The following is a 20479-nucleotide window of genomic DNA, read 5'->3' as shown; positions in this document are numbered from 1 at the left end:
AAATTTTATATATAAGTTATAACAGGTACAAAATTTTTGAGACAAACTTCAATAATTAAAACAGAAAAGCGTTCAATTCTTCTTCCCAACAATGTGGCGTTTAAGTGGTTGTTGTTCTTAGACGTGATGAATTTGTGTTTTTTCAAAAATTGAAATTCACCTTACAATGATAAATAAAATAAGATCGAGCTAACTTTATGATAGTGAAATTAAACACTGTTGTATTGTCAGCCAGAACTTTTGCTAATTTATAAAAAAACTCCAATTTATGTTAAAATAACATTTCTTAATTAAATCGATAAATCACAGTGAAAATTGTATCATAGAATTTTTTTTCAATGAGAACATGAAGCACTCTATATCTAAATAGGATTATGTAAATAAATTGATCATATTAAAAGAAATGGTTCTTCTCGTTAAACAACAGGAATAATAAGAAACTTAAGGATTCAACAACGTTCTGCGTTTCGGTATATTATAATCATTACATTCTCAAGTCGTTATGATAATATCTTGATGATGCTTTTCTTATTGAGTATGTCTATTAGCCTATTATCTTTTTTTTTTTTTCACGTAAAATAGACTTCTGTACTAAACTAAACCTCTCCCTTGTTCAGATGTTCACGTTTTGTTTACTTATATTTACAAAACATAACCTAACGTATAAATACTAGACCTAACCAAACGTTACGCGACTTCGCCGTTCGCCGACTCGTGTGCCAGTCGTGCCCCGCACACCTCCAATTGACCATGCTAAGACTCTAGAAAAGAGATTCCCATTGTCGTTATGAAAGCATAACCGGTGTTTAATGAAAATAAATACAAAAACTGCTTTTTACGTATTACGTTTTGTATTTGAACAGGACACTGTGATAATTAAGTACTAAGACATAAGTATCATTGACGAGAATGTCGGGAACTATAAAACAGTTAGAAGAACGCCAGCTTCCCAACGAGGTTGTACTTATGAGATGGTCTTTGAACATGGATCTTTTGGCCATAGCCAATACCAAAGGTTTGGCTTATTTATATTAATTTTAAAAATAATTTTCCAACACTATTGCCAATGAAAATATATTCACAGGAGAATTGGCACTGCATCGATTAAACTGGCAGAGAGTGTGGCTTTTGAGCCCACCAGAAGAAGGAGACAGTATAACAAACGTTGCCTGGAGGCCAGACAGCAAACTCATAGCGGTCATTTACGGGAACTCAAAATTCTTGTGCCTAGTGGATATTGAGAACAAACACATCGTCCACAAGACTAAGATAAGATCCGAGGAGCACTGCACTTGCATTGCCTGGCTGTCTCTCACACCATCAGCTTGTACCAGCTGTGGTGACGGTGAAAAGAAAAATCTCTCTTGTACTGGTCCTTACCTGCCACCCCTACCAACTTTGAGTAGAAGCTTTGGTGGCCAGGAGTTGGAGAGAAAGGAGTATTTGTCCCAGACTTTGGATATGCTGTTTGTAAGTTTATTGAATAAGAGTGTAGAAAAAAAAAAAAAAAATTTAATCAGATTTTTTTTAGCTAGGTCAAGAAAATGGTCAAATCATAATGTACATATATGGAATGTTTCAATGTGGCATAATAACAATTGGCAATGGACCTGTTCTGGAAATCAGTGGTGGTGCTGGCAAAGCTTTGTGGGCGAGCTGGAAGAGCAGCGAATGTGTAGTTGTTGTCAGGCTATCCTGTTCTCTTCTCCAAAATAATGAAGCTTTTTTAAATGTTAGTATGATCACTGCACAGAATTGAACAAACACGAAGCAAATATTAATATTTAGAAATGTTTTTGTCTTTTAAGATAGCACAGATTCAAGCCCATGTGGAATGTTTGATGGATTACTTGTCAAGAACACTAATGGCTATTTCTGAATCATGGGAGACTATTCTCCTGGAGATGGATGAAAAATTAGCCAAGTATGCTGCTGACAAACCACAGGGCACTGTAGCTGCAGAATTTTTAGAGCTTTTAATGATTGGTGTACCTACTCCAGATTTGGTTAATTTTCTTTTGAGAGACCTGACTGAAAAAGGCTTGAAAAAACTAGGTCATAGCATAGATATGTGTTATAGTAATATACAGGTAATACATGTTTTTTTAAAAATCATAGTGCTGTTATTAACGCAACCATTTATACACAACGGTTATTCAGAAATTAGCCCTAAAACATTTAAGTAGTGTTGGGATGGCCTTGATATATCATTTAGCGGAAATGAGAGGTATGGCAAGATTTGGTGGAGCCTACGAAGCTCTGGGTCTTAAGGAAGAAACTGTAATCACGAATGCCATAAGTACCATCCAAACTTTCTTGGCAAAAACTTCCGAAATTCAACAAGTCATTGAACACAGCATGCGTGATTATAAAGCTTTTATTAAGTAGGTTGTTGAATATTACCTCGATGATAGCTGTACCAGTTATGAAAATTAATACTTTAAATTTTTTTTACAGGTGGCTCTATACAATAATTTTGAGACTGAACGATGAAAGAGTTCCATCTGAAATGAGTAAAATTAGCCAGCAAGATCTTACCAACATTGCTGAATTTTTGCGCGGTTTTGATAAGATAGAAGAGAGAGCAAGTTCACGTAAGACAGTAAATGTTGAAAAACTTGGACAGTATTTGAGAGAAGAGCCTTTGCAAACTTGCTTTTATCCGGAAGGAAGTGAATGGGCTGCTATGCTGGTCGAGAATACGTGTTTGAAAAATCATCCTCTTATTATTACTCAAGATTTTGATTCCTCTCTACTTCAAGCGCACACTAATCTTATTAAAGCCGTTAACGAAGTATTTGTTTATGCATACCACGACTTGACTCACCATTTTAAACAAAAAGTCATGCAGCTCAGTTCTGTGACAAATACTTTGTGTTCACAAATTGTTACCAATGACGGGAATTTGATGTTTGCCGTTCCTAGTGGAGACTTCAAAATACTTCAGTTATTTAAAATCAATTTTACAGCTATGAACGATCCATTAATTTCTAAAACGATCAAGATCGACGTTGGTAACAAACAAGGTAATTCATCCAAAAAAATAAATAGAAATATTTTCTTTGAACTAATTTAGTAATTGGTCAATTTTTGTACAGCTCCGTCAACTCCTTCAAAACGATTAGAAGAACAAAAAGTTTCGGACTTGCAATTTTATTCACAAGATTTCTTAAGCTTATTAGTCTTGAATGATGAAAATAAAATGTCGTGTTTAATTCAACTACCCCTGAATCACGCCAAATTAAACGATCCGTTGAACGTAAAGCCAGAACACGTGGTAAATTTAAATGAAGTGGCAGATCCCAGTTTATCTAAGCCTTTCCTTGACATTTGTCCGAGAAAACTGGCTGTTAGCGGTCCGCGAAAAGTAGCTGCGATTCTTAGTGAAAACAAAAGAAAAATTAGATTGTTGGAAACTGAAGTCGACCCTGAAGAAGATGAAGATGAAGAGGATACAACTGTAGACGATAGCATGATGGATGTTACACCAGGTACACCAGGTACATAGATTACATCTTGAAATTTAAATCGCAATTCAATTTTTAAGACAATCAACTTGTTATTTCTTGTACATAGTATTACAAATAGTTTTTTTTTTTTATTGATTTTTTTTATTTTTAATAGTTACGTTAAACGAAATCAAACACAATAAAGTTTTTTATTTCACAATATTTACAATACTTTTATCAAATATTCCACACAATCATCACCACTTACACAATGAACTTACACAAGACTAATATCCTTATTTTTTTTAAATTACTCTTTGTTTTTTGTTCACCTAGGCATCACTTAAGATTTAACATTGTATAACGATATTGCACAATTTGAAAAATCGTCAAAAACTTGTACTCGGACCATACACTAATTTTCAAATTACAAAATACATCGGCAGTATGGTTACGTCGCACGTTTCGTGTGTACTTTGATTTTAAAATATTAAAAATCAATTACATTGGTCTGTCCTGCATTTGTTGAAAAACTCTTGGAAAATCAACGTCCAAGCCCATGTTGTCAATACCTTCAGCTTCGAGTGTTCTAGGCGCCGGCGTTACCGGAGCAGACTGAATTGTACCCACGTATTTAGCGGGAGAATTTTCTCTTGACTCTTCCATTACGTCTACGTGTATCATATGGCGATGTATATGACGTAGAAGCTTAATAATATGTAACAAAATAATATGAACAGTAGCTTACCGAAGAATCTGTGATTTCGTTGTCGCCTCAGAATGATCACTAAGAGAGCAACAGCAATACCAACAACTATGACAGTCGCCACTGCCATTCCACGCAACAGATTTGTCTAAAAATAAATTTTATCATTTGCTACATTACAATTAATTAGCTAAACCATTGGGTAAATATTTAAAGAACATTTTTGACGTCACCTCGAATGAACTTTCCACTTGGACTTCTTTTTTCACAATCAATTCCACAGTGTTAATGTTAATAGTTGCACTATTTTCCACGCCTCTTGAAATACAGCTATAGAACCCCGCCTCGGCTGTAGATACAGCCTGCAAATGACACGTAATTTCGTCATAAGATAATCATCACAGCAATGATTATGATATTTTTGAATTTGTAAGAAACAAAAGGTACCCTAATAAATAATTTGCCAGTGAGAACTTCATATTTGTACTTTTGCTCATCTACAGGATTTCCAGGGCTTATGACGTGGCTGTGATCTGTCAATTGCCAGAACATAAATCTATGATGGTCATCATTGCTTAAACATGGCAACTCCACCAAATCTCCAGCTTGAACTTCTTTAACTATAATGGAAGCTTCCACCACACTATGCTTTGCCACGGTCAGGCATAAACATAGGAAAATTAACTTTATCATCTGTAAAATAGAATTTGGCGTGAAAATCAATAAGACACTTTTATCTATTTTATCTCTAAATAGCTTAAAAGCGCAATAAATAGATGCTAGATTATGAAATCAATGAAATATGTTGCAATCTTAGCAACAATATTACCTCTTGTACACTTAGACAAGATGGCACTAGCATGTTTGTTAATTGAAAATAAAATTTTTGAGTGGTCTTTGAAACACAAGTTCACATGAGACAAGGGTTGAGCACTGAGTATTCGGGGTTTTAGAATATTCCATGAACTGAAATATTTAAACACAAGAAAATTATTGAAATGAGCTCATTGAAAAGAACTTAACAAAATACTAATGACAGTGGACCCGATAACTAAGAACTGCTTATGCTTATTTATATCTGTGTCCTATTCATCCTTGGCTCATCAAGATTATTTATAGCAAGCCGAAACTCCCACCTTGTTACTGAACTTCTTAACATTCAACTAGTGACTGCTAAAGCCTACTAAAATTTTACTCCCAAGAGGCTACAAGTTTTTGCACTTTTGATACTTTGTGATCAGATGAACAAACAAAAGTCATGTGCCCAATAGCACATGCTATTCCGTTACATAAGGTGTGTCTTTTCAAAGGTAAAAAAATATTTTCTTTACCGTAACAAGTGGTACAAGGCAGAATGATTAGAATTGTGACACATGTGTCTTCTTTCTCATACACTGACAGAGTATTTGTGGCTTCTTTTACACAAGAAAAATAAAAAGTAAGTCCAACATGCACATTATCAAGCTCAACTATGATTGACCTTCATTTTCATCAAATATAATAAACGCAAAACGTTCAGACAGTTAAAAACTTTATGATCAGATAAGAAGTTGTCACTAATCTTTGATCAAACTCACCAGTTTTGGAATCTGTAGAGCCGCCTGGAAAACTTTTTTTCAACGTTGAAAACTTCACATTACTTGATTGTTCGATTGATCCATCAAGTTGAGAACAACGTCTGTCGAAAATGCAGCAAATAATAAACCGAGTGGTGCTAGAACTATTACAAACGACAGCCTTGTGAGCATTGCTTCCAGCTTGAGGCACACAAGAAATTGAGCACTTAGCTTCAAGAGTACTGCAATAACGTACCACACCTACAGGAAAAAAAAAAAAAAAAAAAAATAGAAATTATGACGGATGTCAACGTCAGTTTGCGTAAAAATGAACCGCAGATTTCAGTGTGTTACCTAACAACTATAATTATCAAAAAAAAAAAAAAAATAAGAAAGAAAGAAAGAATAACACAAGCACACAACAATGGTAATTAAAAGGAGTAAGATAAGTATACCTCGGCTACCTGACAGGTAATAAAACATTACAGAAGAAGAAAAATTACCATTCGACTCGGGGACGGTCTGTCGATCTCATTTTTGCAAAACACCACCATCCTGAACACTATGTAAATCAACAGTATAATGTCGTACAACCACATAGGCACAAACACTATGAACCAATTCCATTGTATCTTTTGATCGAGCTTCAAGCTTAGGAGTATCAGGAAAATCAGCAGAGTAAACCATGTGAACAGAGCTCGATGTAGGACGCCCATCGGTAATTGCCTTTATCTTCTTTTTTATGTAATTCTCTACCTGCAGTAATTATGTTGAAACGCCTGCAGTACGTATAGTTAGCACATTTGCAGTCCCGTCGTCGACGTCGTCGTCGTCCCGTTCACTTCTCTCTCTCTCTCTCTATTTGTTTCTACTACTCCAACACACACACCGTATGTGCTGTATATATAGCTGCAGGAGAGCGGCATTTGCGATTTCGGAGATGCAACAAATGCTCATCTTATGTGTGTTTACTTACTTATTTTTTTCAAGTACAAGTATCGTTGTTAATTATTCATAAAGATGTTTTAATTGTTGATAAATACATTTGTTTAAGAGTATATTTAAATAATTACATAGAAATAAGATTTCTACAAAAAACATTCGTGACTTAGATCATAATGTTACAAGTAAAATTAATGTATTAAAATTTTCCTTAGATTTAGGTATTGGCTGGAGCGATGCAATAAGTTACAAAAATGAGATTGAGATACCCATCAGTATGTATATACTACACGGCTTCACATGTATAGGTACGATCTCGAGTTAATACACTCGCAAGATGTGGTAAACTTATATAAATATAAATACAAAATACAAATTACAATAATCAATATTTCAATGGATCGCACTTTGTGAGCCTATTCATCCTGTGATTCTTGTGACACTTGAAGGCCTCCGAAAAATCTGCCATGTTCGACACCGCAAAGTTTATAAACTCGTAGGGTTGGAACAGCTCGCCTTTCTGTTCTTTAGCAACACAAAGTGACTGCAATCATGCCAAAAGAGAGAAATATTATTTCCTTGCGTAGAAAGGTGTTGTTTTGTAAATATGATGTATGGACGGATAAGAATAATGCCATACCTCGGCAAACGAATGAAAGAAGAGCCGGTAATCCGTGACTGCGCCGAATTTCGGGAACTGGATCGGGTAAGAGTCTTTCGACGGCCAAGCCTCAAATGCAGCTTTCAAGCCGAGTAGGTGTGCAACTGCTTTCAAAAGGTATTCGTTTGTCTGAAATTACACGTTTTTTCCGAATAACTTTTTCCCCAACCTGTCATGAATTTTTTGTCTGCATTTGTCGTTACTCACCCCGATTTTATCGGTATGCGCCGGCAGCTGATGTCGGATACACTGTGTCGCATTTTGATCGTACGCAATCCTTCCTAAAAAAAAAAAAAAAAAAAAAATCTATGAAAATTACAACCCTTGAGTGATATTTGTAATCATCAGGAGATCGTCACTTACTCAACCACACCGAGTACAGTTCCGAAGCGATTACCGTCCCAGCGGCTCCATAATTAATTGGCCTGTGTAAATAATTTACAACAATCACGATATTATGCATTGCAGCATCGATTTTTTACTTTTTTATATAAATATTTATGTACTCACTCGTACAGCTGCGTGCTCAAAAATTTAAAGTTGTTCTCGCTGAAAGCTCTTACCGGTAAAACTGTTTGAAAATAAAATCGATTGGTCTTTTAGTTTGCTGCTTTGTAGATTTTTATGGTGTTCAAAAACTTACTGATTTGATTGAGATACTTGGAAAAACTGATTCTTTCGTCCGTAAACGATTTGAAAAAGAGTTTCATGCTGAAAGTATAATACCGATCTTTGAAAAAAAACTGGACTTTGGAAGATTTTTTAATTGTTTTTTTTTTTTTTCGTTACGAATTAAAAAATTCAACACTCACTCGGTTAGTGACAAATTCATGTCCATGTAAGCTCTCAACTTGTGCTTCAACAAGACTTCCATCAGCCTCAACTGATTGACGTAGTATATTTCGCTGATGGCAATCTGTAAAATTCAGAAAAAGCCTGTAGAGGTACGAATTTTTCAAAAATGTTCGACGCCCGCAAAATTCACTCACGCGACTTCCGTAAAAGTTCTTAACAAATCTCTCGCTGTACAGCCAATCGGGATAGCCGATCAGCACGTTGGAGCTGCTCAGTTGCCTCAGGAAATTTTTCGTCGCATCCGACGTCGCTTGCAGATTGTAATTGTCGCTCCCCAACTGCTTTTCGATTACCGCCTTGACTGCGCTGAATATTCCCTCCACCTGTAACATTATTACCTTTGACTAGAGTGCACCCTCGGAGCTATATGTATACACGTGTGCAAAAAATAATCTTACGGTTTCCTTGTTATCGCGCGGGAAAAATTGTTTCGCGTAAACGTGGGCAGCGCCAACCAGTAAGCCCGGCGTACAAATTAGCCTGAAAATGATTTTTTTCATCGTTACAAATGAGATTGACGAGCACCACATACTGGATTTCACTGTTTACCGACCCTTTTATCGGAGGTACGATCGAGTACTTTTCTTTGTACTCCTCGACGACCGACCCAATCGTCTTGGAAACGAATCTCAAATTTATGTAATCCACTGAAAAAAGAGTCGACGCTCATTAATTTACAACCACGATTGTTAATTTTATTTTTTTGTTTTTTGTTTCACCAATTGTATTCATGCTAGACGATTGCCGAAGAAGTTCGATCAATCGGTAGAAGTATTGTTCGTCGACCAATATGATCTGCTCGTCTTCGTATATTCGTCGGTCTATTTTGCTGAACAAACTGTCGAGTATGTTTCGCCAGTTTAGCTGAAACATTTTTTTTTTTTTTTTTATCATAAACAATGTGTTTTCGAGAACTGCATGTGCTTGAACTTCTCTTACTTTGCAATGCGCGTGATGCAAAGCAACTTCACTCCACTTTCTTTGCCACTCTAACAGTGTTATTGGTTTGGGTGAAATGTCGTCTCTGAACAGTACGTCGTCAAACTTTTCGTAGGGCAAAATCTAAAGAAATGCCAATTTTTAATACATCAATTAATCGTTTTATTTTCGATTAACCGTAAAAATTACCAGCCAACCTTGTTGAACTCATTTATAAACTTTTTCAGCTCCAAGTTCTTACTTTCAGTGGCGTAATCGTTACTGTTATCGATATTAACATTGGTGCTGTAGCTAGAGTACGAATCTCTGTTCGGGTTGTATCGTAGTTTGTCCATGTATCTCGACATCAGCAAGTCGTTCATATCGATGACACTATCCGTCGGTGGACTAATCTGTCAGGAGATGGAAAAAAAAAAGAATATGAGGATGGGACTTGAGATTTTTGATTGGATGACTAAAAATTTTAAAAAGTACTAGAATGTAGCGCTTTGGTTCTCTGTTGTAAGTGCTTTCACGCTGGACGATGTCGATGTCGAAAAAGGCAAATCCAAGGCCTTCCATTGCGTATTTTTTGTCCACGTTCCACCACTGCTCGTTTTGATCAAGTTGGCCAATATTTTTCCTCAACAGTTTCTTGTACTGTTCTTTCGCCTCTTCCGTGTACGCTCCCACTACCGATCATGACAAAAAACAAATCATTCAAACTGTCCCCCATTTACATGGAATTTAAACTAAATGTAAAAGAAAGAGGAAAAAAAAAATTATTCTGACCATCGTGACACTTTTGGTAAATTTCTTTCTCAATTTTCAAAGCGTCTATCGTACGATCCTGTTCGTCCAGGCTCACGAGTATCTCTACAAATAAATCGTTCGATTTTTTACCAACAACCAAAATACAAATCCAAAAAAATCACTTACCCTCCAAGTCTTGAATCGTCGATTCATCCGCGTTGTAAGCTTCGTTCGATATGAACGATAAGTACGACAAGCGACGAGAATCATTTCTTCCGCAAGAGTATCCGAAAAAGTCTTGGCACGGCTCGACATGGGGCCTTATGTTCCGCATGAAAATGTCATCTGAAGAAAAAAATAATAATCATCATTTTCTACCTGTTACTAGTGAATTTTTTCTACTTCTTTTTATTGAAATTTCGAATATTTACCAACGACATGGCACTGAGGTCGATCGCATTGGTCGAAATCGGGGTGTGCAACGTAACCTGTCGTGGAACTGGCCGAGGCGACAATAATGCCTATCCTAAAAAATTTTCATTCCCAAAGTAAGATGCACATACTTTTTATCCGCAATAATTTTGACGATTTTCCACTTTTTTATTTTCGTTTTTACGATGAATCACTTTATACATATTTTATAACATTTATTATATTTATCATTTTTCAATGTTTCGATCTACGCAAAAACACACTGTCCAAAGTTTTTACAGTTATATCTGGAATGATGGATGCCTATTAATTTAAAACATGTCACTGTACGTTCTCCTTTACGTGAATTTAAATGGAAACGAGAATTTTGGCATTTGACAGTATTTTCAAACAAACAATTCAAACCACAATAATAATAAAAAAACCATGAATTAAATTTAAATAAAAGTGGAAAGAATTCGTAAATACAATAAAGTGCGAACCAGAGCAGTTGACGTAACAGTGCTTCATTCATGTTGCTCGGAGAAAGGAACTAAACTCACTACTATGCCATGACAAGCGAACGTTCTTTCTTCTCATTTTAGGAAACGTATGTTATTTATCGTTGACTCCAAACTTAATTGGACGACATTTGATAAATCTATGTGTACATGGGAGTTGTGTCAAGGACAGAACGATGGTCTCCCCATATCTTCTGACTCACGATAAACGTGTACACATACAAGCGTTTGTGAATTAAAAAATTTACGTACGTTGGTTTCAATTTTTTTGTTTTTGTTTTTTCTTCCCCCCCCCAATCAAACTTTTTTAGAAAGTTTGGCTCGCACGTTATGTGTTCAGTATTTAAAATTTCTTTTGCTGTAGAATAAAAAATTATGATTAACCAAAATTTAAAAAAGTACTTCAAATGCAGATAACTTGGTAGATGAAAAATGATATTTTTGATCCAAAGTAACTATTTAAATACATTTTTGAAATATTTAGCATGCATAAATTTTTTTTTAATTTAAATAAAAATGATGTTTTCAATACTTTGCTAGTGAAAAAAAAAGAAAAAAAAAAAAAAGAGAGATTTCCTGTTTATGGAAAGCGTTTACATAAATCTGTCGGTTATAAGATTATTCGAGATCGAGCGACGTGACGTTGTTTAAGCAAAATTATTGTAATAAGTGCGCGTTTCGTTATCTTTTTAAAAATATCTCGTCGTTATTCCTTGTTTATTTTCTAACAAAATTACATAAACGACGTTATATACTGCATCTAATGGGATAGTGGTGATTCACAAATGCCGATCATGATCTATGGAATATACCACTTTCAAATTTTTTTATGTCAAATCGGGCATCCCTTGGATGTTAGTATTATTTATTTTTTCCTTCTCAACTTTTACGACGTATTGTTAAATAAATGAAAATTTGCGGTTGACGGTAGAAAGTTCAAGGTGGTTGTACATTTTGACGCGCTGACGCATATCCGCACAGAGGCCCGTGCCGAAAGAAAAAAAAAAAATTCCAAAATACTTGCTCTTAAAATAAATCCTCGTTCAGCAGGGGGAAAGCACCAGAGTTCGTTATATGTATGTACTCCCAAAGTTGTGTTGGTAGGCCACACTAATACACTCTAGTGCTCGTTGTTATCTGTTGCTCTTTTTTAGTCCAGCTGACAGATGTCAGTATTATATGTATTACAATATATATATACGTACAAAGAAATTCATTTTTATCACTCGAGAGCCCCTTCTTCCTCTCACAATGTTGAACATTACATGTACGCGCTAAGGGGAAAACTGGGACATTTTTGTTAGGCGTACTATTTTTTTTAATTATTTCTCACTTCAAACGAAATATTTACATATTGGTATGATAATTTTGTGCATCGAATTTTTAAAACTTTAATTTATATACCCTGAAATCGTCGAGTGTCAAGCCGATATTCGATCAAGTATTGTTTTATTACCAAGTTGTTGATAAACTGCAGAATTAGTTTCAACAAAAATACTCCTAATTTGCGAGAGTTGCATATTTTTTCTACATTTAACGAGTCTGCCCCATGAATAATAGTACATTTTTATACTTTATTTAAAAAAATAGAATATACATTCAATTCTTTTCGGCTATCTAGCGTGTGGACGTAAATTCCTTGTGTTTGTAAATACGAAGGTAGAAATTTTCAGTAAAAATCGATTTTCCTTTATCAAATAAATATGTTACATGTTATAGCTACATACGTCACTATTGTGTCGTATTAAAAAATATTGTGTTGAAAACAATGTTTAAAGAAACATATAATTAATTGTATTGTACTCGTGTAATTTTTACGGATTAATCTGAAATGTTTAATCAACGTAATAATTTTGCAAACGTATCTATGATTGTTTATTTTTTTATTTATTTATTTTTCACTTTTCGCATTTACGAAATAATTAAACTCCTAAGTGTTGAGATTTACTAATTTCATAAAATATAATTTCTGCAGGAATCGTTATGCTAAACTTTTAGGGTACTGAATTAGAATATAATATGTACGTATTTGTTGATCGATCTACCATGATATTTTCTGTTCAGAAAAAAAAAAAAAAATCGGTTCACGTATATTATGACAAAGTTTTTGAGTACTTCGTGCACGGAAATACCCCAACTCGGCCCAATAAATCAAAGTGTAAAAAACATACTCATACATCTCTAAATACTCGCACAAACGAACATGAAAAGATCTTGATGTAAGTATTTTAGCGTGCCACTAGCTGCATACCTACATCAGTATCGTATAATAATATAGTTGGGAGACTCCAGTCTGGAGTAGCGTATCTGATCAGCATCAGAAATTATTATATCATCACTATAACAACATATACTTACCATACACACGCACATTAGATTTACATGTTTATACATGTATGTAAAAAAAAAGGGGGGGGATAGGATCATCCGATCCGATTCGTTCGAAGAGTGCATATAGCATGAAGTATATATATATATTTGCTCTCCTGACGAAAAAATCTGACAATGACACGTGTGTCGTCGGCTGCGTCGACTTTTCCACGTCATGTTAAGTGGCCGACATTTAATGTGTAGATATATATAGTGTATGTTGTGTAGAGCTTCGTTACTGCATGTTGTAACAACAAACAATAGCAACTAATAATCAACTCAGCAGTATCTTGGAGAAATTGCGTGAATGTTGTATCGTGTTTTTTCCGTCCGACTCCAAAGTGCTGGTGGATGTATATAGTGCGTTCTCGGGTTCGGCTTGGAAGGTTCGATTTCAAAAATTTCTGGGAAGATAATGAAGCCGACAACTACTGAAACTGGGACTCAAAGCATTGCCGAGGTAACATGTCTCTGTGTGTAAGACGTATTTCCTTCGTTTATCTTCATATCTCTGCATCCTCGTCGCCTCCCAGGAAGATTTGGTCGTAATGTTAGGACGTTATAGGTCTCATGCATTATTATACTATTCTTACGCCTCTCTCTTATGGGTATGAGGCTATATTTATTATACCAATATACTCGTATATCTACATATACATATAGTGCTCGCGTATTAAAAGCCTCGATCTCCGTGTCTAAATGTATAAGACTTTTGTGGTGCTATAATAATAATTCTGACGACGCCTCTAGCTCTCTTGCCCCGCTATTTCTATTCATTCTATTTCCATATTTTATAAGGAATGAACCTCTATCTCGCATTGTCTTCTTTTAACCGCTGTTCCGGGTGCTCACATGTTTTGCCCTTTTTAACATACGTTATATTCGTTTTGGAATAGTTATTTAACACCTCTGCTTTTGCTTACTTTTTTTTTTTTTTTTTTTTTTTTTGTCCACAATTGTGGTATAAATAAATGAATTGCAACAATGCTATTTACATGATTACCAATTTTTTTATATAAAACATACGTCACTTGACAGTAACAGTAGTGAACATTTCAAAATTACCACTAAAAATTTCTCACTGGGTAAATTGATAATAATTAAGGGAAAAATTTATTTCTAATTTTTGTACGAAAGTAACATACAGCTTTCGTCCATCAAAATGTAAATAAAAGAGTTAAGTAACAAAGAGAAAGAGTATAATCAATGCCAAATTCTTATTCACATGCAAATGAAAAGCCACATTGAAATGTTAAATGTTCCGATTTCAATCAATGGCACACGTTTCGTGTGTCGAACAATTAGCTCATTTGAATATGTTATCTCGATTAAAGAAGGATATATATATATATATATAGATACACACCGGCGTAAATTTCTACTGAATAAATGTGTAGTTTGGGAAAAAAACATGTTCTTTTTTGCGTTTGAAAGCAAAAAAAAATAATGTAAGACCTGTGGAGTCGGTGCTAATTGTGACTATACCTACACGTCCAAAAATTACCGGACCAGCCCATCGCGATCCTGTTTCGTAATAGCCGCGGCGCGACTGTTGCACATGTGTACATACCTATACGTGTATATCACTCCGTCAGAAATGCTCAGTGGAAATTCTATTTCACTCCATAGTTTTCTCAATTATCTTCTTGTCTGGCACAACAAATACTTAATGTTTAGTACAGCACTGCATCTTAATTTAGTCGATTGATTGTATACTATATCGTTGTGCCGGTTCCGACAAACTTTTTTCTTCTTTTTGATCTATAATCGTCCCGTGAATATTGGAAATTGTTCATACATAAAATATGTATTAGATAGAAACCACGTGCTCGTTTATAGCTCACCTGCTCCAAAACGAACGCTGTTGAATTATAGGTATAGACAACGCCGACGACAACGACACTCCGATGGCAATTTCTCTTTCGCAAGTGGTAATAAATTAATGAATGAATTACGCAAGTTGGCTTAAGTTCTTTGCTCCTTGTGATTAACGTGGAAAATCGAATGGCAAAACTGTGTCTAATTCTATTTCTCTTGAAAACTCTCAAAGTGTACTCGTTAAATTGCATTAACCTCAACTATATTGCTTTTCTTCTTCACTATTTTTTTTTTCGATCTCTGAACAAACATTTTTTTAGACCCCATCACGTTATTACGTTATAAGGCAAATTTACTAACGTTATTTTTATACTTTTTTAGGCCCTGCCTGTGTTAGCTGCCTTAGGGACAATAATAGCATTTGGCATAGCAGTCAAATTATTCTATTCGACCAAAAAAAAGAAAGTACTACTTGTTGATCCAAAGGTCAAGTATGCCCTACCACTGATTGAAAAACAGATTCTAAGCCATGACACTAGGCTGTACAGGTTTGGCCTACCAAGTTCAGAGCATGTCCTTGGCTTACCAATTGGCCAGCACGTTCATTTGAGTGCCAATGTCAATGGTGAAATTGTCATTAGAGCATACACTCCTGTCACCAGTGACGACGATTATGGACACATGGATCTTGTTGTCAAGGTAGGAGCTTTTTAAAATTTTTTCTCATCATCAGAAAATATGTTTATTCAGAGATGCAATTTTTTAGGTTTACTTTAAAAATGTCCATCCCAAATTTCCAGAGGGTGGAAAAATGTCTCAGTACTTAGAAAGCTTGAAAATTGGAGAGACTATAGATGTCAGAGGACCTTCAGGTAGACTTGTTTATAATGGGAAAGGCAAATTTTCCATTAAGCTACTTAGAAAGGAGCCTCCAGTTGAATATTCTCTTGCTAAGGTAAAAGTCATTACTCATGTTATATCAAACAACTTTTCTTGGATGAAAAACAAAATCATTTACAATAAATCTACTTTTATAGGCTGTGATGATTGCTGGAGGTACTGGAATTACCCCAATGTTACAGCTCATTAGAGCGATTGTCAAGGATCCTCTGGACAAAACTCAAGTATCTCTGCTTTACGCAAATCAGACTGAAAAAGATATCTTACTAAGGGAAGAGCTGGACGAGGTGGCTAAGAGTCATCCAGACCAAGTCAAAGTTTGGTACACTGTTGACACTGGCAGTGAAGGCTGGAAGTATAGCACAGGCTTTGTCAATGATCAAATGATTGCTGAACACATGCTTCCTCCTTCACCAGATACCATTGTGCTCATGTGTGGACCACCACCAATGATTAACTATGCCTGCACACCTAATTTGGATAAATTAGGATATGAGACTAAACTACGATTTGCTTATTAAATTCCACTTGATGATTGAAGAACGAGAGGTTTAAAGAATTGTTGCTTTTCTGTTATTTATGCAACGTTTGTTAGCCTTTTTGTAGTTGAGAAGTGTTGTGATGCAAATGTTGTTCCATGAATGATGTACAAATTATTATGCAATGTTTTCTTACATCGTCTTTGTAAGCAAGATGTTTATTAAAAATCATGAAAGTATTTGATATAAAAAAAAAAAAATTGACTTTAAAAAGACTCTGCTCCCTTTCATGACATAAAATATGGAAAAATTCATTTTATTCATCGAGCTTCTGTTTTACAAACATATAAAATTTGTAATTTTTTAAATTTCGTTAAGCTTACTTGTAAATAAAAATGGTTTTGTTTTATGGAAAATCGGTTCAAGTGCATTAGTTAAATAAAATCTTATAAGACAAGAATTATGGTGCAAAAAAAGCGCACTCGCGTTTCGATTTTCGCTAAATGATAATCGCGAGTTGAAACATTAAATGATTTGTTAACAATTTAACATCGGCCATGATCAGGAACACGTTTTCTAGGTGCTGCCTTCAATATATCATCGACTCTTAGAATCATTTCAGCAGCTTCCGCTGCACTGAGAAGCACTTGTCTTTTTACAACCCACGATTCTGTAATGCCCATTTTCTTCATGCAAGCGATTTCTCCCTTGTCCATATCTATAATAACAAAATAATTTACATTAACGTTTTTCAATATCGATATTGGCAAAAAGTAATACAAACAAGGTAATACTAACTCAAGCCCATGGTGAATGCACCCGAGTTGTGTGCAGCTCTGAGTTCGCTAACAAGCTGAGCAGAATCATAGCCTCCATTGTCAGCAATGTATGTGGGCAGTTGTTGCAAAGCTTTAGCGAATGACTCCATGGCCACAGCCTCTTTGCCAGGTGTAGAAGCGGCAACCTTCATCACGGCGCATGCCATTACCATTTCACTGCAGCCTCCACCATAGACTATTCGCGATTCCCGAACCGTTGACGTCAAGACACAAAGAGCGTCGTGAAGAGATCGCTCGGCTTCATCCAGGATTTGCTGGGTAGCTCCTCGTATCACGATGCTACAGGCTTCACCAAGTGCCACGCCCGAAAAACGAAGAATCGTGTCTTCACCAATCATCACCTGCTCAATGGCATTGCATTTTCCCAGCTTTACGGATTCCGGGTCATCAAACGTACTCGCGATTTCACCACCAGTTACAAGAGACAGCCTCTCAATACCGTCAAAGTCTGCATGCTCAATCGCCATAACTCCAGCATCAGCAAATAATTGCTCTGGATAATTATAAATCAATTGCCTGTTGATAAATACGTTGCAACCGTGCTTGAGGATTTTCTCTACTTTATCCTGGAAAAAAAAGTAAATTAATTTATCAATACGGAAAATAAAAAGTTGTACTTGGATCTCACGGAACTTGGAATTCTTACCTTCATCTTTTCTTTTTCTGCCAATTCAAGCTCAGCAATCTTGGCCATGGAGTCAACACGAACTCTCGAGCCAAATACCTTGATTTTATCTGTATCCATAGGTGTGTTGGCAATGAGAATCTTAGCATCCGTGATTTTTTGAGGCTGGTGCATACCAGGTTTCTTATCGAGAAGGAAACCTTCATCTAAGAACGAATCTCCCAAGGTGCCACCCCTCTTTTTGATGATTTGAATAGCTGACAGATTTCCAGATCCTTTGAGCCTAAGAACTGCGTCCACAGCTAGCTTGCTGAAGTATTCTTTGTGCTGTGACAGAATCTTGGAACTGAGAGTGGTGCGAGCAATGTTTAACAGATCTTCCTTGAAACGTTCGGGATCTGCTGAATTGTCCACAGCTACTTTGCTCAAAGCTTCCCGGGCAACTGCAGCTGCACTCCTCCATCCTGCAATAATGGTTTGTGGGTGGATCTTCTGTCCGATCAGCAATTCTGCTCCCCTTAATAGTTCAGCAGCTGTGACAAATTTGCATATCAAATTTTATATCTACCTCTTGGATGCTGGGAAAGAAAATTTCAATAAATTATCAAAAGACCTACCCAACACTGTGACCGAGGTGGTACCATCGCCGACTTCGTCATCCTGGACGCGCGACATGTCAACGAGAATCTTGGCTGCCGGGTTATCAACACCCACGCTCTTGAGAATCGTAGCACCATCGTTCGTTACTTGTATCTGTCCCCGATCGCGTCCGGAAGATATGAGAATCTTGTCCATTCCCTTTGATCCCAGGGTCGATTTGACCAGATCCCCAATGGCTATGGCGCCCACAAAATTACTCAACCTGGCCGTCTCGGCCTTTTCTTCCTCGGCCTCATTTTTCAATATCTGCACTGGATTCAACGATACCTGAAAAAAAAATCAGTATCACCTCGCGCTCTGTATATAAGTACTAGAGTGGATTTTAAAATGTTGTGCATCCTCATAACCAACAAATAAATCGACAACGTTTGTACATTACACTTGACCCGACCAAGTGACGACATTTACATTTTGCGATCAACCGAGCATTAAAAATGTGGACTTGAACCGTACAGTTAACAATACATTTAATTCAAGAACCACTGTAAAAGGCGAAATCACATGCACGTGCGCTATTTGTCATTTTTGGAGTAGGAAACCGGTGTGAATTTTTAACAAATAACGTTACGCTTGACCGTATTGCCTTTTCATCCCTAAGACAGTTCGGTGACAGCTATTTACTCACCATTTTGATCTATTTGTTGAGGCAATTACTATTTTTTTGCTATAGAAACACAATTAAAAAATATCACTTGATAAGTTGAACGCTTATTTCGACAACACAAGGAGGCACAAGATACATAGTTTTTCCATTTTCTCCTTCTCTCTTCTCGAACGTCCGAGACACGACACTCGATCGAGTTTAATCGAACCAAAGTGTTTTTTCGAGCCAAGCGTTGAAAACAAATTCAAAAGTTTCATTTGTTTTGTAACTGCTATTCAATATTAAATACTCTCATTCAGTATAATTATACATACATATACGTGCAAAGATCATGTAACATTAGCAAGAAACATACTTAAACGCAATGAAAATTATATGTATTTTTAAAAAAAGCAGAAATAAATATATCGAAACAAGTCGAAAATTAGTTGAGCACCGGGACACTAGATGGCCCGCGAGGGCAGTCACGTGGTTGTGACGTCGTGTCTCGATTGCTGGCACCGAATTCAATTCCTTATAAGGCGACAATGCGCCCGTGAGAACATTAACACATTGTGACATTAATTAACCCATCCATAATTTGTTTATTCATGGTGGCAGTACCAAAGATCAAAATTTATTGTTAAACCTATCAATTACTACATCAATTGAAAGTATAGTCATTATACTGCTATTGAATAAAAATCGGGATTCTTTTTTCTTTCACACAATACCTTAATAAAACCAACGTCTTAGTATGACGATTTCATTAACCAAGGTAAAATTAAACAAGCAAGCTTTTTTGTTTCAATTACATAGCACAATTTTTTTCAATACAGAAATTTTCAAGATGCCCTTTAAATTTTTATTTACGCTCTGCCACTTTGCACTTATTTATTAAAATCTTTGTAAATAGCAAAAAGGTCCATATGCTCACGCATAAATGCACCGATGGCAAAAAAATAATAAAAATTTGTTAGAAATTCCTTTCTTTTTTTCCAACAAATTAGTTAAAAATTATTTCACCCATACCAGTGGGCGTCGAGAGCTCTTTTTTTTTACACACCAAAACAACTCATAGGCTTGCATACTTAGTTATTTATATATTATATCGAAGGCAATGATCTGAAAATAAGCTGATGGGCCACACATGCATGGAATATGAAAATATACTTCTTAATATATAGGTATACCTATACTGAGACAGTGAGACGCGATACTTGTATACTTTTCCGTCGCGACACTTGGATATTTAAATAATAGAAGTGACTTCCCTGCATACACAACGTGTGCGGACAATACACGTATATATGTGGAAGGGAAAAAAAAAAAAAAAGAATTGCTGTACAATTAAACACACACAAATGCACCCATGGCTCGAAGCGCAATCAATATTGGCCGTGCGCGCCGGGTTATTCTCTTCCCTGGGTCCC

At 35.9% G+C, this 20479-nt stretch overlaps 6 protein-coding genes across 7 annotated transcripts; 2 read left to right on the top strand and 4 right to left on the bottom strand.

Annotated features, from left to right (window-relative positions):
- Positions 1 to 749: 749 nt before the first annotated feature.
- On the top strand, positions 750 to 3665 carry APC4 (anaphase-promoting complex subunit 4). Its single transcript, XM_014355642.2, has 7 exons — positions 750 to 1015; positions 1085 to 1470; positions 1532 to 1732; positions 1809 to 2090; positions 2161 to 2384; positions 2458 to 3026; positions 3099 to 3665. Exons 1-7 carry the CDS (start codon positions 910 to 912, stop codon positions 3506 to 3508), a joined length of 2178 nt encoding a protein of 725 aa, XP_014211128.2. The 5' UTR covers positions 750 to 909; the 3' UTR covers positions 3509 to 3665.
- On the bottom strand, positions 3640 to 5223 carry LOC106641266 (uncharacterized). The gene is made up of 5 exons (XM_014355628.2): positions 4985 to 5223; positions 4603 to 4848; positions 4389 to 4517; positions 4198 to 4303; positions 3640 to 4120 (listed from the first exon to the last, which is right to left on the bottom strand). The coding sequence occupies exons 1-5, from the start codon at positions 5015 to 5017 to the stop codon at positions 3951 to 3953; spliced, it is 684 nt and encodes a 227-aa protein (XP_014211114.2). The 5' UTR covers positions 5018 to 5223; the 3' UTR covers positions 3640 to 3950.
- Positions 5224 to 5786: 563 nt separating this feature from the next.
- On the bottom strand, positions 5787 to 6534 carry LOC149373426 (transmembrane protein 60). Its single transcript, XM_089596713.1, has 2 exons — positions 6215 to 6534; positions 5787 to 5972 (listed from the first exon to the last, which is right to left on the bottom strand). Exons 1-2 carry the CDS (start codon positions 6425 to 6427, stop codon positions 5787 to 5789), a joined length of 399 nt encoding a protein of 132 aa, XP_089452839.1. The 5' UTR covers positions 6428 to 6534.
- A 226-nt stretch (positions 6535 to 6760) lies between these two features.
- Positions 6761 to 10938, bottom strand: LOC106641269 (endothelin-converting enzyme 1-like). The gene is made up of 18 exons (XM_014355634.2): positions 10755 to 10938; positions 10272 to 10366; positions 10027 to 10185; positions 9880 to 9963; positions 9583 to 9779; positions 9306 to 9500; positions 9109 to 9231; positions 8889 to 9033; positions 8723 to 8816; positions 8568 to 8649; positions 8304 to 8492; positions 8127 to 8230; positions 7958 to 8025; positions 7825 to 7885; positions 7678 to 7739; positions 7522 to 7595; positions 7294 to 7443; positions 6761 to 7197 (listed from the first exon to the last, which is right to left on the bottom strand). The coding sequence occupies exons 1-18, from the start codon at positions 10784 to 10786 to the stop codon at positions 7039 to 7041; spliced, it is 2073 nt and encodes a 690-aa protein (XP_014211120.2). The 5' UTR covers positions 10787 to 10938; the 3' UTR covers positions 6761 to 7038.
- Positions 10939 to 13272: 2334 nt separating this feature from the next.
- LOC106641231 (NADH-cytochrome b5 reductase 2) lies at positions 13273 to 16587 on the top strand. 2 transcript variants are annotated; one of them, XM_014355567.2, is made up of 4 exons: positions 13273 to 13602; positions 15342 to 15659; positions 15727 to 15915; positions 15998 to 16585. In XM_014355567.2, exons 1-4 carry the CDS (start codon positions 13558 to 13560, stop codon positions 16379 to 16381), a joined length of 936 nt encoding a protein of 311 aa, XP_014211053.2. In that variant the 5' UTR covers positions 13273 to 13557; the 3' UTR covers positions 16382 to 16585. The 2 variants fall into 2 exon arrangements, with proteins under 2 accessions (XP_014211053.2, XP_014211055.2); XM_014355569.2 differs by lacking the exon at positions 13273 to 13602 and adding an exon at positions 14744 to 15073 and having other exon boundaries at positions 15998 to 16587.
- A 47-nt stretch (positions 16588 to 16634) lies between these two features.
- Positions 16635 to 19193, bottom strand: CCT2 (chaperonin containing TCP1 subunit 2). The gene is made up of 5 exons (XM_014355566.2): positions 19089 to 19193; positions 18421 to 18730; positions 17825 to 18336; positions 17138 to 17744; positions 16635 to 17057 (listed from the first exon to the last, which is right to left on the bottom strand). The coding sequence occupies exons 1-5, from the start codon at positions 19089 to 19091 to the stop codon at positions 16885 to 16887; spliced, it is 1605 nt and encodes a 534-aa protein (XP_014211052.2). The 5' UTR covers positions 19092 to 19193; the 3' UTR covers positions 16635 to 16884.
- Positions 19194 to 20479: the final 1286 nt, after the last annotated feature.

The sequence above is a fragment of the Copidosoma floridanum genome, unplaced genomic scaffold, assembly GCF_036245765.1.
Source record: "Copidosoma floridanum isolate Cflo_tuat_1 unplaced genomic scaffold, Cflo_Japanese_pri ptg000030l, whole genome shotgun sequence".
Lineage (NCBI taxonomy): Eukaryota > Metazoa > Arthropoda > Insecta > Hymenoptera > Encyrtidae > Copidosoma > Copidosoma floridanum.
Note: the sequence above shows the minus strand (reverse complement) of the source record. Positions and strands in the feature narration are given on the sequence as shown.

What these genes read in the sequence shown, in the direction of transcription:
- APC4 (XM_014355642.2), top strand. Translation starts at nt 910, where the DNA reads ATGTCGGGAACTATAAAACAGTTAGAAGAACGCCAGCTTCCCAACGAG. An exon ending in ATAATGAAGCTTTTTTAAAT is followed by an intron (nt 1,733 to 1,808) that starts GTTAGTATGATC and finishes TTGTCTTTTAAG; the next exon opens with ATAGCACAGATTCAAGCCCA. An exon ending in GATTATAAAGCTTTTATTAA is followed by an intron (nt 2,385 to 2,457) that starts GTAGGTTGTTGA and finishes TTTTTTTTACAG; the next exon opens with GTGGCTCTATACAATAATTT.
- LOC106641266 (XM_014355628.2), bottom strand. Translation starts at nt 5,017, where the DNA reads ATGCTAGTGCCATCTTGTCTAAGTGTACAAGAG. An exon ending in CTGGCAAATTATTTATTAGG is followed by an intron (nt 4,518 to 4,602) that starts GTACCTTTTGTT and finishes TGTCATTTGCAG; the next exon opens with GCTGTATCTACAGCCGAGGC. An exon ending in ACGAAATCACAGATTCTTCG is followed by an intron (nt 4,121 to 4,197) that starts GTAAGCTACTGT and finishes TGATACACGTAG; the next exon opens with ACGTAATGGAAGAGTCAAGA.
- LOC149373426 (XM_089596713.1), bottom strand. Translation starts at nt 6,427, where the DNA reads ATGGGCGTCCTACATCGAGCTCTGTTCACATGGTTTACTCTGCTGATT. An exon ending in GACCGTCCCCGAGTCGAATG is followed by an intron (nt 5,973 to 6,214) that starts GTAATTTTTCTT and finishes TTTTTCCTGTAG; the next exon opens with GTGTGGTACGTTATTGCAGT.
- LOC106641269 (XM_014355634.2), bottom strand. Translation starts at nt 10,786, where the DNA reads ATGAATGAAGCACTGTTACGTCAACTGCTCTG. An exon ending in ATCGTACCTCCGATAAAAGG is followed by an intron (nt 8,650 to 8,722) that starts GTCGGTAAACAG and finishes AATCATTTTCAG; the next exon opens with GCTAATTTGTACGCCGGGCT. An exon ending in TTGAGCACGCAGCTGTACGA is followed by an intron (nt 7,740 to 7,824) that starts GTGAGTACATAA and finishes TTATTTACACAG; the next exon opens with GCCAATTAATTATGGAGCCG.
- LOC106641231 (XM_014355567.2), top strand. Translation starts at nt 13,558, where the DNA reads ATGAAGCCGACAACTACTGAAACTGGGACTCAAAGCATTGCCGAG. An exon ending in GGACTCAAAGCATTGCCGAG is followed by an intron (nt 13,603 to 15,341) that starts GTAACATGTCTC and finishes ATACTTTTTTAG; the next exon opens with GCCCTGCCTGTGTTAGCTGC. An exon ending in ACATGGATCTTGTTGTCAAG is followed by an intron (nt 15,660 to 15,726) that starts GTAGGAGCTTTT and finishes GCAATTTTTTAG; the next exon opens with GTTTACTTTAAAAATGTCCA.
- CCT2 (XM_014355566.2), bottom strand. An exon ending in CACCTCGGTCACAGTGTTGG is followed by an intron (nt 18,337 to 18,420) that starts GTAGGTCTTTTG and finishes AATTTGTCACAG; the next exon opens with CTGCTGAACTATTAAGGGGA. An exon ending in TGCATTCACCATGGGCTTGA is followed by an intron (nt 17,058 to 17,137) that starts GTTAGTATTACC and finishes TTGTTATTATAG; the next exon opens with ATATGGACAAGGGAGAAATC.